The following is a 13,967-nucleotide window of genomic DNA, read 5'->3' as shown; positions in this document are numbered from 1 at the left end:
TTGAATGAGTTGAAACGAAAAAATAAATAAGCTCCTTTAGAAAGTTGCTCCTCGAGCCAAACATTGTTCTTTATCAGCTTTTGAGATAATTGGATGTTCCACCGTACGGGTACGCTCTGGCGCACTTTTGTGTTTCACACACAAAGACGAAAACATTGCCGTATTTTCTGATCCGTTATCCGTTCCGAACTCATTCCCCCGGCGGGCGCCTGTTTCCGGTGTTCCGGTTCATGTGTTGCGGAGGTGTAATGTACCGTCGTCGTGCTACCGCCGCCGCCAAGGTGTAATGCAAATGGCTGGGCGCGGTTTTGGGCGCCACACACTCGTGGAAATCTCGGTATCACGTCGTTATTTTCCGTAGCACCGCATTCGCCCGCCGCGGTTGTTACGCGGCTCCTCGTCGTAGGGACAGTAAGCTATTTTTCCTCATTACCCGTACGTTAGACGATGAATTATGGTAAAATGAACCGAGTAGCGTGGCCTTACGGTAGGGCCAACCCTTCCCGCAAGTGTGAAAGCTGCACCATTAGGAATGGCAATCATAATAATAACAATGATAATAAGAGGGTAATTTCTGTGGGTGCGGGTTTTTTCCTGTTTTTCCGGAGTTCGCCACTTGAGCGGCGCTTCCTTCCGATGGTTGGCTTAGGATGTCGTTGCGGGATCATGAAAAGTGTAAAAGTGATGCTTTCAACAGCACGCCGGAACAATGGGGCTGAGTGGTCTGCTTCCGTGTGCGCACAGAAAACCCTTCTGGCGGACAGGTTCAAAATGTCACGCTCGTGAGTACGGGTTGCTTTCTTTTTCGAAACTCTGTTAAGAGTGGAAATATGCTCAAAGTTTAGTTCCAATTGTTTCAAGTCGCTCGGTACACATTATGTGCCTAGGACTAGCATTACATGCTTCACTGCTTTGCTGGCCGCTTCAGATTTTATCTGTCTGTTTGTCATCCAACACAATCAAGACACGATACTCGACCGGCCGTACCCAAATCTAACCCTAGCATTAACCCATTAGAACAGATTTAACAGCGGCTTTCCGTTGGATGGCCACTGGGCGGCGTGTAATTATCGTCTGCCCTTAGCCTTTTGCCTTCTGCTCGGCGCAGGACGGCGAGGTCGAAAAAAGTTTGACAGGAAATTGGGGCTTTACTCAACTCCGGGGCCGTTGCCGTTGGCAGAAGTCATCATCATCGGACGGTCGGCGCACGGTCAGTTGTAATCCGGAAATCGAAGCACCGATATGGCGCTAATTAGGTCAGGTTTTGCGAGGCTCCAATTCTAGCAAATCCTAAACACAGGAAATACAGTCCCAGTTTTTTGTGTCCCCGTGTGCCGTGAGTCCGTTTTTCTGTCGCAGACGATGGTTAACGATTGGTGTCGCAAACGGGACACGATGCCACCGGGCGCTTACCGTGCGATTGCCGAGGTTTTTCACCTTGCAGTTCAGCAGAACCGTTTTGCCGACCAGTCCCGTGATGTTGGTAGGAACGGTTGTATCAAAATAAGGCCCAGTTCCCGGCGTTGGCCACTCCTGGAGGAATTCAGTGCGAAACTTTCTCGAACCACCAGCTCCTAGTTCACCTGTGCGAGAGAGGGAGAAAAAGAAGAGCAGAGGAATTCTTTAGCATGGCCTTCAGGGTGTGGGAAAATGGTACGGAAAAACGAGATGACGCCCGCGGAAATGCGCCGGAAAAACGGGCCTATCCGCGAGGGAAGAATTTGTGTAATATTCGCCCGCGCGAAGGTGGGTGATGTTAACAAATTGAAACATTCAACATTTTTCCACAACACGCACGCACCCCGCAGCTTCATATGGCCGGGGAAGGGCCATTTCGAGTGCTCTGGCATTCCCCGAGTGGCGTGTCTGGCTTATGTCGATAATTCTGCGAGAAGTGGAATTTAAATATTAACAAGTGCCGGCGTGTCCCGTGAGAATGCCAGACGCACACGGGAAACATGCCAAATTCACATACGGCCCAGCCACACACCTTGACGGTGGCACGCACCTCTTGAGAGAAGTCATCTTTCGAGGACACAGCACAAGTGGAAGTTGTCCGTCGAATCCCGGGCCCGGGCCGGGGAAAAGTTTCGCCCCTTACAAACATCTTGGCGCGACAGTTTCAAGCGCTTCTGAATGGCCTAGCGTGTGTGGGGGGCGCCGGTTTTAATTCCATGTCGGTCGTTGACGCTCTAAAATGTTGCAAAATTTTACATAATCGTTCCGCCGCCGGATTGTGTGTCGACTCAGGAACACAAAGGCGGAACACTGCCACACGAAAAGGACATTTAAAACTCTGCTGAAAAACGGTTTTGGAATCGCATTTAGGAATCAAGTAAATGGCACGGGAAGAGAATTGTTCTTGTAAGTTTATTTGGAAGTTAATTTTCGGAGACAGGTTTGTTTCGCGGGGCGAGGGTTTCCGGTGGCGTGTTAGGCATTTTCAGAAGCATGTAAGACGATGCCGTGCCCCGGGGCATCCGCATCTTTGCGGGGTGTGAAGGCGTTACAGCCATTGCTGAGATTCGGTTGGTTGTGTCGAGAATGCTGAACCTGACCGAACGAAGACGGTGCACTCGAGAACGGACGAAACGAAGGATATCAAGCCGAAGGATGGAAAATGGCCCGAGAGATTTTACGGGTCACTTACGGCGCGCTGTTCTATCAATCCCGGGATCGAAAAGGTCGCCTAGTTGCATTCCGTGGCTAGCGCCGTGGAATGATTGATCTGATTTGGCCAACCCATTTACCCCAGCCACCGGGACCGCCTCTGCCCCATCGATCGGCTCGGGTTCCACATTTTTTTACGAAAAGGAATAGGCTAAAGTGGGCCGTAAGTGAAAAGAGCGAGTAATGGCTAAATGAAAATGTTTGTTATAATTATCATGCGCAACCCGGCGGGAGGTCACGGGGCGAGGGGGCCGTCCATCCATCATCGTGCACGATAAGCTCCCTTCCAGGCTACGCCACGCTTGACGGGCCACAGCCCTGTTCCGGTGTTGAGTCACGAGATTAACATTAAATGAATGAACCGCCCGGCCGCCGCCACCCGTCGGGATTAAATCCTGATAAAGTTCGGAAAAACCGGAAAGTGAAGGCCGGAGCCGGGGTTGCGTGGCCCTTTAAGGTACTCGGAGCCGTTGGGCAGGGGTCACCACCGTGACGCGGGGCGAATGTGAACAGTAATTGGAAAATCTCCCGGCATGTGGCGCGGACGTTGGCCGCCGTGAATTTGAATTTCAGGTCCCGCCCCGCCGCTTATTGGATCGTTGGCGGCGGGTTGGGATTGTTTTTATTTATTTTATTTAAATCCCCCGCCACACGCCACCCCGGGAACCCCGGTGTGAGGGTTGAAAGGATTTGCTCCCCAATCTATCTGGGCCGGGAAATCGGAAATCTGTATCTTAACCCGGGTGCCGGGTTTTGATGTACAACGTCCCACCCAAACAGGGCTGGTGAGTAGTTTTTTATCCATTCGGTCAAAGTTTATCGGACCGGTAACGGGTAACGGGTAACGGGTGACATTTCGGCATTTTAAATCTCGCGCATGTTTTGGGCATCGGATCGGAGGCTTACATTGCATGTGATTAAAATTGCATCCAACGGCCCCGCCCGGGACTAGGCCGCGAGGCGGAGCTTTTCCTTTTGACAATGTTCCGTTAATGGGGTCCGCGAAAGGCATTATGGAATATTTACATAAATTCAATTTCGTCGGCAATTTAAAATTCGTTTGCTTTTACGTGCTCTGCTCTCGTGCTTCGATCACTTTACAGTGGTTTAAGTCTTTTTTATCAATTGATTAAAAGAGAAGCCGATTTATTATTCGTCACCCAACTTTGTAGTTGTACCAGGGAAAAGGGTGGACATGGCGTCAGACTGAATTCCTTTTGACAGCTCAGATAAAACGTTTCATTTTACAAAATCTGCCCTAGATGTGCTCGTGCTGGGATCGTGCTGGATATCATGGTTCTATCCCTGAACTGGCCGGTTATGTTCGCGTGACGCAACGAAAAGGAAACCTCTTATGAAACGGGAGCTCCGAAAGCGGCTCCGAAGTCACCGCGTTGCAACGACGGATAAAATTGAAAAGGAAATAAGCCACATTGTGGTGTTTCCTGTTTGGGGCTGCCTCGGCCACAACACAGAGTCAGTTGGGCACGAGGATGACAGCTCGAGAACACGACAACGGGTTGGAAGAACAGTTTATATAGCGACACGGCCGCTGACCTTTGCAGGAAATGAGAAAAGGGAAATCTCTATAATCTCTCGTATGACGATTGAAAGCTGTTATAATAAGGTTTTTGCCAGACAGCGTTTGGACCTATGAAAGAGTGTAAACAGTCTGTCAAACAGTACTCTGTTTGAGTTGTTTCACATAAAACTTTTTATTTAATTAAAATAAGTGCTCGTCATGTTGTTTAGTTTGTCAGGAAACAGAATAAACATCTGTTTCTAATAATTCTGTTGAACACTAATTTGCTGTCTGCTTATCATCAGCAACGCGTCTTTCAACGGTCCAACCTTCAGTTACACGAAGCTCATCATCTTAAATTAGGTTAGCGTGTCTTAGCCTCAGAGGCGCGGAACTCACCGCTGCAGCAGATTATGTTTTTTAATGTCCATGTTAACAAACAACGTAAAGTGAAAAATTCCAAGGAAGCAGGTTTGGAATGTGACCCAGTACGGCTTAGTCCTATCGGGCAACACCGGGTGTCGTAGTGCGGAGAAGGTAATAAAATATTTGTGACATAAATTCGTCGACATTTATTATTCAATGGCGCTGGCGCTGCGCTGCGTTACGCTAAGACAGACAGAAGTGAGGCGAAGCTGATGAGTTGCCTCAAAATGCCTGTCGAGAAGCTGTTGGATTTTTGCCCTTGCCCTTCGGGAACGGTAATCTGTGTTTCATGCTTGACGAATTTCCTGGTCTTGCTGGGATTTCATCGCAGTAAGCTGTCGAGAGGATTGCTTTCTTTCGCTCGGTCGCCACCGCTTTCAAAAACTACATGTCGCTCTGATAACACCGACTATTCGAAACGTGCCACTGACACCGAAGGCGATTTTGTCCGGGGTCGGTTGACATGCACCGTAAAGCGAAAGGGCTGCACTGCCGAACGACTTTCTTCGAGCTATAGTGCGACCAAGTGGGACCTTTCATTCCGCTCGAGCCGGTCCTTTGATGTGTGTCGCCCGATACGGGGAAAAGTACCTGCAGCATCCGGATCCGTCGTCGTCATCTTTTTCGGAGAGCGCATTATGTCGGTCCGTTTGCTATTTTCCGCATCACTGCGAGTTCAGCGCGCGAGTTCGAACACGAGAAAAAAAGTGTTTTTGAAAGGTGACATTAATTGATTTATGTGACAGGCCATTTCCGTTGCACATGTCGCTCTCTCCGGCTGCGAAGCCCGAACTCATCGATTACGGCATTACTACGGCGCGCGCCATGCGGTGCAAGGAAGAAACATCCGGCTTCCGGATGCGATCTGAAGTGCAGCCAACAACGGACAGCTGCTCCTCCGGTGAAGCGGCGACGGGGACGGGACGAACATCTATCAATCGATTTGGGGTGATTTCGACAGATGATTTGGATAGCCGTCCGTGCGTGCGTGATTTTCTATCGACGTCGGATTGAATTTATTGCATTTCACTAATGGATCCACCAGCCTTGCCGGTCTATTGAACGCCCACAAAGCCTTTCTACGAAGAAAGGAAACAAGGTTTGTTGACGGGGACGAGCAAAAAGTTATGACGACGACCTCCGCCGAGCGTTGATCGTCTTGCGGGAGGGCGTACGAAAGTGATAATAAAATGTTTCCCAGGATCATGTCAACGAGCCGAGCCTGAGTGCTTAAGACCGCCAAACAGTTGGAAGCCGAGGAAAGTGGAAAACCCCTCGGTCGGGGTTTTCCTCGAAACCGAAGGAGTTGCCCGGCGGCATCCTCCCATTCACACGATCCATTTAACTCTCGCCAACCAAACTGATACTCTAATGGTGGTCGCGTGAGCAAACACGATGTGTCTTTCTGTGGCTCGACGGCAAGTTCTGCTCCTTTTTTTTTCGTTCACCGGAAAAGAAAATACCGGGGGCTACACATGTCTTCAGATGCCCGCCTCTCTTCGCAGTGGCCATATGTACACAGAGTTTAAAAGTATCACGACTGTTTCGGAGGTTTGCTTTGGTTAAACCGCCACCGCGGGGTTGGGTTTTGAAGCTCCGTTCAATTTTCTCAGATCAAAGTGACCCCAAGTTTTGCACGAAAATCCATTAGAAACCCATTTAGAGGGTCACTATGCCCGGGCGCGTCCTAAAGCGGCATTAGTTTGGCCGCTGGTGGCCGAATTTGCGTTGATCCTTCCGAAGGAGGGCCTGCTCGTGGTAGGATCACGGGCTTTGGACAGCCAGGAAGGGTCAGAGACAATCAAATTACACTTGAGGGGCCAAAGGCACACCGGCAAGCCGACTAAGCCGACGTGCGTTTCGCGTGCGTTTCTGCGGCGTTCTCGGGTGAAGTTTCTGCTCGAATGGCATTTTTAATGGCGGGTAGCACGTCACACACTCAGAATAAACGATACGGCAATAATCATAATCATATACAAATTCGCCCCGATCCCCCATAAACTGTCGGGTCGGGTCGGGTTGCCGGAGAAGTGCCCGTGGGGGCTTTTTGGGAACCGTTGCGACACCTTGGTTTCACGCTGGCTTAGGCAGAGCACCCGAATTGGCGTCGATTTGAACGCGTCGACCGGGATGACCCTCGAAATACGGAGGTCGAGCTCCGCGCCTTTGTATCGCGAGTATCGCGCCTTTGGCAGACATGGAGGCGCCTGGTCGGGGGTGGCATTCGGTGCAAAGAAAACGGAAGATAATTATTAGGGGCGCAGGTAGAGAGACCCAATTTTAAACTGTTTTACGGCGCTCATTATACATTCCGCATTGCTGAGTGCGGGGTTTTTTGGTCCGAAATTTAGAATGTGTTTAATTTTTACGACGTTGTTTACTGAAACAACACCGGAAAGTTTGTGTGGCAATCAGTTCGGTCGGTTATTGGCAGCCGGAATCGAAGGGTCGAGTTTCGTTTGAGTTGACCTAAGGAGATAATCACCTAAAATAACCCTCAACTCTTTGCTAACAATTGGGCATTTAGTGAAAAAGGCTCCCTCTAGCGGTCGATTCAACAGTTACGGAATGAAGTCAAAATAGTAAATCAAATGTAATACGGGAAACGTTAAGGAGATAGTATCAATATTTCAAAGTGCATGCCGACATGGCCGAACCGAACCACCGTGTGGTTCTGGAAGACAAAGTTTATTACTTATTGCACACTGAAATGCAGTGCTCCGTTACTTATGACTTGGAAGCGGGTTTCAATTAACTTTCCCGCACCGAGCGATGGTATCACGATACGAGGAGATGCATCCGTTTTGATAGCAGATAACGGACAGCCTCAGCCTCAGCCGTGAAAGCGATTCCAAGAAGGATGGCCACTATTCGACGGAAAATTTATTAAACCCGCGCCATTGGGGAGCGATTTGCGTTTTGAGTGGTTTAGCCTGTGTTTAATTAGTTTCCAAAATTTATGGTTTTGCAACGATTCACAGGAAACGGCGGCTGACAGCCTTTCCGACGTCAGTTTACTGTCATAAAAGGGCTGGACGTCGACAAATTGACAGTTTGATATTTGACGCTTGCTTTGATGATTGAACTTTTGCTGCAGCTTTTCTTTTGTGATGTTGAGTTCAAATTAAATTGAGAAGGGTAAAATATTGAACCTCAGATTCTCTTTAAATTGAATCGTTAAAACTCCCAAATGAGTTAGAGAAAGTCACCGACATTGACGAACTAGAAGTTATCGGCGATGCCGGTCAATACCTGTAATAGATTGTATCACCACCGCCGCCACAGGTTGTAAAACATTCTGTTTGTCTGTCCTGTTTTCAACATTTCCAATCAAACTGTATTTACATATCACCTGGCAACAGCGGAACTCGAATCGAATGAAAGCGGCAAATTTATCACCCGGATCCCGGTACGGGTGTGCAAAATATAATAAACCAAAACACGTAGCCATAAAGCCCGGTGCCGGACGTATCCATAGCATGCTTTGCCGGACCCTCGTACTTCGTGACAATTTTACATACGGCGCTGATGTGGGTTTGGGTTCCCAACCACTTCGTAACGAACCACACGCCGCTACGGTAACGATGCACTCAGCTCGAATCGACGAGAATCGAGGAGTTTTCGAGGAAAATAAAAAGCAAACGAAAGAAACTTTGTCGGTGTCCCGAAATTTATGTTCCAAACAATTTCAAATTGATGTCGTCCCATGTTGTTACAGAGCATCACCCTTCGAGCAATCCTGGCCGACCTTTGACGACACGGGGCGTATAAGCATGAAATTATTAGGAAAAACGAAACAAAAATCATCTCCCTTTGCGACGTTTCGAGGGACCTGCTTGCGATAAAACGTATCCATGCGAGGAGTGTCGTGCGTGCTGTAAGAAACCCCCCGACCAAGGTCCTTTCTTTTTTGCTATTCGATCGAGCGAAAAAAAGCGAACGGGATCCAAATTCATTCTGCTCACTGGGACGGTGCGAAGAACTCGGATGATTTTATTTCTCCGGCCCGAGCGTCCCAGGTTCGAACCGTTCACTTATACTTCTCACTCAGACTTCTCTCAGACACAACTCGGAGGAGGTACATGTCACCTTCTGAGAAGCGAGCGATGTCGATGGTAGCCGTTTGATAAATTGCGTAATTTCGGGAGTGAGTCGAGTTTATTACGTTTATGTCTGAGACATTTTCATCGTGTCCCTTCGCTGGCGATGGGTTGGAACAGTGGTGGAGGTTCGAGGTCGAATGGAAGGCGATGGTTCATTGCGCAAGAAAAATACTTATCCCCAGCAGAACGGAGAGAAGTCATACAAGAGAAGAGATTTGGACCAACCGACCGATGGCACAAACGTCGGAAAGATGTTTTATCTCTATCAATTTTGTTTGCCCCGATGGAAGGACGTTGTTGTGTACACGTTGCTTTCCCGTTTGCTTTGGCCCTGGCCCTAACAATACAGGATATATTCCTGGATTCGGTATCGGAAATGCGGGACACTTTTTGGTGGCAAACATTCGGGAGGAAGAAACATCCGTCCGTCCGTCCGAGAAAAGAGCAACTGAACAGCAAGGCGGAAGCGGATCCGATATTGGCCGTATTTTTAGAGAAGGTTACTGCGAAGCTTTTACTTACCGCTTGGCTCCGCTTGGCTTCCCGCGTGACCAAACGGGTCCCTAGGGAGCTGCCGGTTCGAAGCCTGGTCTTAGTTAGTGAGTGGATGCCTCGATTTTTATGAGGCCCACTTTCGTCAGCTTCGACGAACGCGCGAGGGTGCGCGCCAAAAGGTTGATCGAGGTCGGTGCCTTCGATTAGAGGTGAGTCCTTGAATCGGAAGGCCTTCGCGACAGGCCGGCTTACCGCACGGATTTACTTATGAAAAGTCCCACAAACAGACAGAGCGATTGTCAACTTTATCATAAACGCTGCTCGTAATCATAATGGTTTTATTGGCGGCGGGAATTTGTTTGATTGGCGCTTAGTGGCGCTAGATTGACAGAATTAACAACGGGATAAGCTTATGAATGCTTGATGCGGTATAAATTGTGACGCTTAACCGAGGCATTGTTAAACACAATAGGATAACCAACCAGCAGGGTTGAAGTTCGCTTCATCTTTTAACAATTATAAAATCCAATTAGCCGCCACCGCCGCCGCCATTTTAATTCTATTGTTGTTTGCTGATTAGTTTAACGGCCAAACTCAACCGGAACCGGAGTTAGCGACCGTGGATAAAAACAACAATGTGATATGATTCGATTTTTTAATTAAAATGTTTTGCACAAAGCGAGCTTAGCGGTAGGTTTACCTGGTCTGGTTTGCATTTTTTGTGAGACGATTGTCGCCACTTTTCGCGCCGCTTCACAGGAAGTACGCAAAATTGCTGGCCATTGCAAACGATTTTATAACAACAAATACCACGCACGGTGTGTGTGTGTGTGGTTTGGAAAATATTTTATTCCTCACGACCCGACACCCCGTCTGAAGTTGATGAGGGAAGCGATGAATTTTATGTATTTTTTCCTGCACCCGAAACGTGGTTTTTTGCTGCCCCATCGTCAGTGGCACTCTATGGATTGATGTGGTTTTGTGGCGCAAGTGGTCATTTGCTCGTGCTTCGTCCTTCGTGGTGAACCCACAATGCTTCGAGCGATGTTCTATTGTCCGGGCGTTGCGAGCATGAAAACAGGAGCGGCAAAGTGCTTTCAATGCTTTAAATTCCGATTGAAAATGTTTAGCCCAAGCACTTCAACGAGCTGCATTGAATTGAAATCATAATTCCTAACGAAATGGTATGCAAATTAAAACCGCACTGGGGAAAAGAAAACAATCGGAGGGTGCCGGTTATAGACTTTTAACGGAAAATCTGTGTTTGATACACCGTAAATCCCGAAAATTAGATGACTTAGTGTGGCGATCGTAGGCAAAAACCACGGCACGGCTGGCGAAAGCCGCAGGACATTAAGCTTGTTAATATTTTGGCCTTATTTAACTGTACCATAAAATCACCGGCGACCGGTGCGGAGTGTAGGGATAGAAAAAAACAACTTTTTTAATGAGATTCCATTGCTTAGTGCTTAACTTTGTTCTCCGCCTTCGCGGAGCGGGGGTTCCTTCGGTAACAATGACCCACCACCACCAGGCGGCCCATTGGTGTTTGGAAGTAAATTTCATAGACATCCCCCGTTGGGCGCTAGCTAGTCTCGGCGCGCCTTTCGGAAGTTATTCGCTTGTCGTAAATTAGAGAAAACGATAAAAATCCTGAAGTTAAGTTAACTTTTTAAACCCTCACCAGGGTCCCGTCGGCGCAACTTACTTTCTGGACACTTGGACCCGGCCGGCAATAATGTGGCGGCGAAGGTGGTCATCGTCGCACACCGCAACGCCAGGCGGTGACCCCATTGTGTGCGGAGTCGAACCGGGGTGAAAGTTCTGTATGAATGCCTCGTTACCGGTACTAGTCGTAAAACGGTCCGAAGTTGGCTAAAGGAATTTTGGAAACCGGTGGACGGCGGCGTGTCTTTTAAATGCGCTGCGACAACCGACAATTGATCGCCTCGGTATCGTCCTGAAGGGCGAGGCGAGGAGCTAAAGGTTACTCCTCCGTTCGAAATATGGCGCCTTCCCGTGGTTACTACGAGCCGCGAACTCGCTCCTAACAACGCGGCCACAGGAGCGACAACTTGTCCCTGGAGCAGTGTCAAAAGTTAATGAAACATAATGAAGTTAGTACCGGCTTTTTGGTGGTTGAAACATTTATCAACAAGCTTAAGAAGTTGACGGAGAACTTTTTGCTCCGGTTTGTGTGGAAATCTTTATCGGCCTGGCCTAAGAACACTGACAATAAATCATGATAAAGAAAATTTGGAATTTTGTCTTCAGGCCCGCTTGCCTCTCGTATCGATCCGCATTAAACAACATTTTTAGTTATTGGCGACTAGCGGAGTTTTAGATTATATAAAAAACTTTTCTCATTACCATTGGATATGTTTGATGGTTTGTTGTGTCGGTTCCAGTCACAGTTACTTCAAAATCTTTTTTCAATCATTTCTACAGAAAACCTGTGCCGGTGTGCACTTTCAATCCTGCAAAGCGATCAGCTCAGACTGATCATAGCAACCTTCCGTCGGTTGCTAAACTCAATAACGATAAAAAGGATTTCCGTCGCGACACGAAGACCACACCGGGACATGGCGGGCAGTGAATCGAATCATGTCTAAACATACTACGCCCGAAATAAGAGCAACAACCTGGGCAGGAGACTGGAGCAAAAATTTAATATTATTGATGCCTCGTGGACGTGGGAGCGTCCAAAGTTCATTGTTATTTTATTTGTGCAAAGTTGATCCTGCTCCGCCTGGACCGCCACCCCCCGGCTGCCCTATGACGGGTCAACAGAGAGTGCACACGAGCCTTGGTGTGCTTGGTGTGTGTGTTTATGCTAGGTTTTTCTTTTTTTGCACAGAAATTCAACAATTTCTCCCTGCTCACCGCTCGAGGGTCGTAAAGTGAGCCAAAGCGGTATAGAGTATGATAAACATCATCACATATTTTGTGATGGATGGAAATAAATTTTATTTGGCGTAAACTTTCGACGGAAAATTTACCGCTCATTTCCAGCTTCCGTTATCTGCACTGCCGTGCACCGCGCGCGCTCATATAAAAGAATACGGATACGTGGCGCCGGCGTCGAGCCGGGTCGAGCTGGCCAACCGGTGGAGGATTTTTGCAAATTTTCCGTTCAAGTTTCATCGGGCATGAAGCGCACCGTATCTCCACACCGCCGCCGCACCGGAACTACCGGAAAATCAAAAGCCCACGTACCCCGGCGAGAAGAAAGCCGTCAAATTTTGCTTGCCAATGCAGAAAACGTAAAATTGTCAACGCCGGAACGCCAGGCCAGCAACTTTTTAGGGCACCTCACTGACTGTGCCGGGGCCCTGGTGCTGATGATGATGATGCTGATGGTTGCTGTGGAAATCGGCACGAGTGCACGTTTTGAGATTTGCACACATGTTACTACATTCCGGACGCTTTTGACGATCGGAATATCGCCGTCGTAACACACCGGGGCTCCGTGTGAAGAACCTGTACTCGGCCAGGTTTGTTGGTTAATTTTTTTTGCCTTTGCCGGGCAGAACGGAACGTGCCCTGCTGATCTGGCAACAAAAACGGCCGACGGGGAACGGTGCAAAGCAGAAGAAAATCGAATGACAATGATTCCGGGCCCTTTGTGCGTGTGTGCGTGGCTCATTTGGCTGTAGCCCATCCATGTAACCATCGGCAACGGGCACAAAAGGAAGAAACGTCGTTCATACGCATTTTCCTCGCATTTGGCGGGAAAAGCCCCTGAATGCGGAATGGTGGAAATGATTCGAGAGCGTACCAAATACGCAAACAGCATACCGTACGTAGTACAATTACCAAATGGAAAGTGTAAAATTCGTTCAGACTCGGAACGGGAAACTGGGAACGAACGAGACCGCAGGGTAAGTGGGCCAAACACCTCGTTTGTAAGTGCACGGATGTAGGGCGGTTTATTGGCGGAAGTTCCCGAGAGATAACATTGGCTGAACAGTGTTTTCGTTTGGATTGTGTATTTTCAGTCATTTGGATCGAAAAAAAAGCGTGTGGTTGGGACAGGCGCGATAAGCAAAAGAAGCGTGACCGAGGAGCCTAATTCGATATCGTACGAAGAGACGAGCAAAAAATTTACCATAAACGAACCGAAGAGGGACAGTGAATAGGTTCACGAGAATGAAAAGCTTTTGCGATTCTAAAGCTATTTAGGAGTACCCAAGGAAGATGCGCATGGAAGTTTGCTAAACGGAGTCCCATCTGTAGTGTTCGGCTTCAAAACTACTTTCACCCAAGGCTCCTTTACCCGAGTTGGCTAAGTTGGTAACCATAGCAACCAACCCTCCTCTCAGCACAATCAAAGCAATCAACATATAGTTTTCCCGCAGACAAGGGTTGACATGTTATTCGACAGCTGACAAGGGAGCACCATTTTAAAGCCCACAGTTTCACCACGTTACTTAATTTCGCATAAACAGGTTGGCGCTACCCCAAATGGGGTATGCTATCTACCGCAAAACGAGTGGTTGAACAGAGACAGTCAGGTTTATACTTTAGTTTTAGTTAAACAACCGTTTATAGCACCCGAAGCAACGCACAATAATGAGCCGTAAAAAGCTCTCACTCAGTGAGACGACTCAAACTTTGTGAGCTGAAATGTCAAACGAAAAGAGATAATTCAATATGTCCAACTGTTGATATGCGCAGGACGAGATGCTATCGTCTGTGTTTTGCTTTCGTGGCTGAACAACCTGACTGAAACAATAGACGCTTCCTTGCCA

The 13,967-nt window shown here is 48.2% G+C and overlaps 1 protein-coding gene across 1 annotated transcript in view; it reads right to left on the bottom strand.

Annotated features, from left to right (window-relative positions):
* LOC128271633 (zwei Ig domain protein zig-8-like) overlaps positions 1-13,967 on the bottom strand; it is a 40,096-nt gene that overhangs the window by 3,633 nt on the left and 22,496 nt on the right. The window contains exon 2 of the mRNA XM_053009235.1: positions 1,414-1,583. Within this exon, the coding sequence (XP_052865195.1) occupies positions 1,414-1,583 (170 nt within the window). The remainder of the gene's footprint in view (positions 1-1,413; positions 1,584-13,967) is intronic.

Source organism: Anopheles cruzii, chromosome 3 (genome assembly GCF_943734635.1).
Source record: "Anopheles cruzii chromosome 3, idAnoCruzAS_RS32_06, whole genome shotgun sequence".
Classification (NCBI taxonomy): domain Eukaryota; kingdom Metazoa; phylum Arthropoda; class Insecta; order Diptera; family Culicidae; genus Anopheles; species Anopheles cruzii.
Note: the sequence above shows the minus strand (reverse complement) of the source record. Positions and strands in the feature narration are given on the sequence as shown.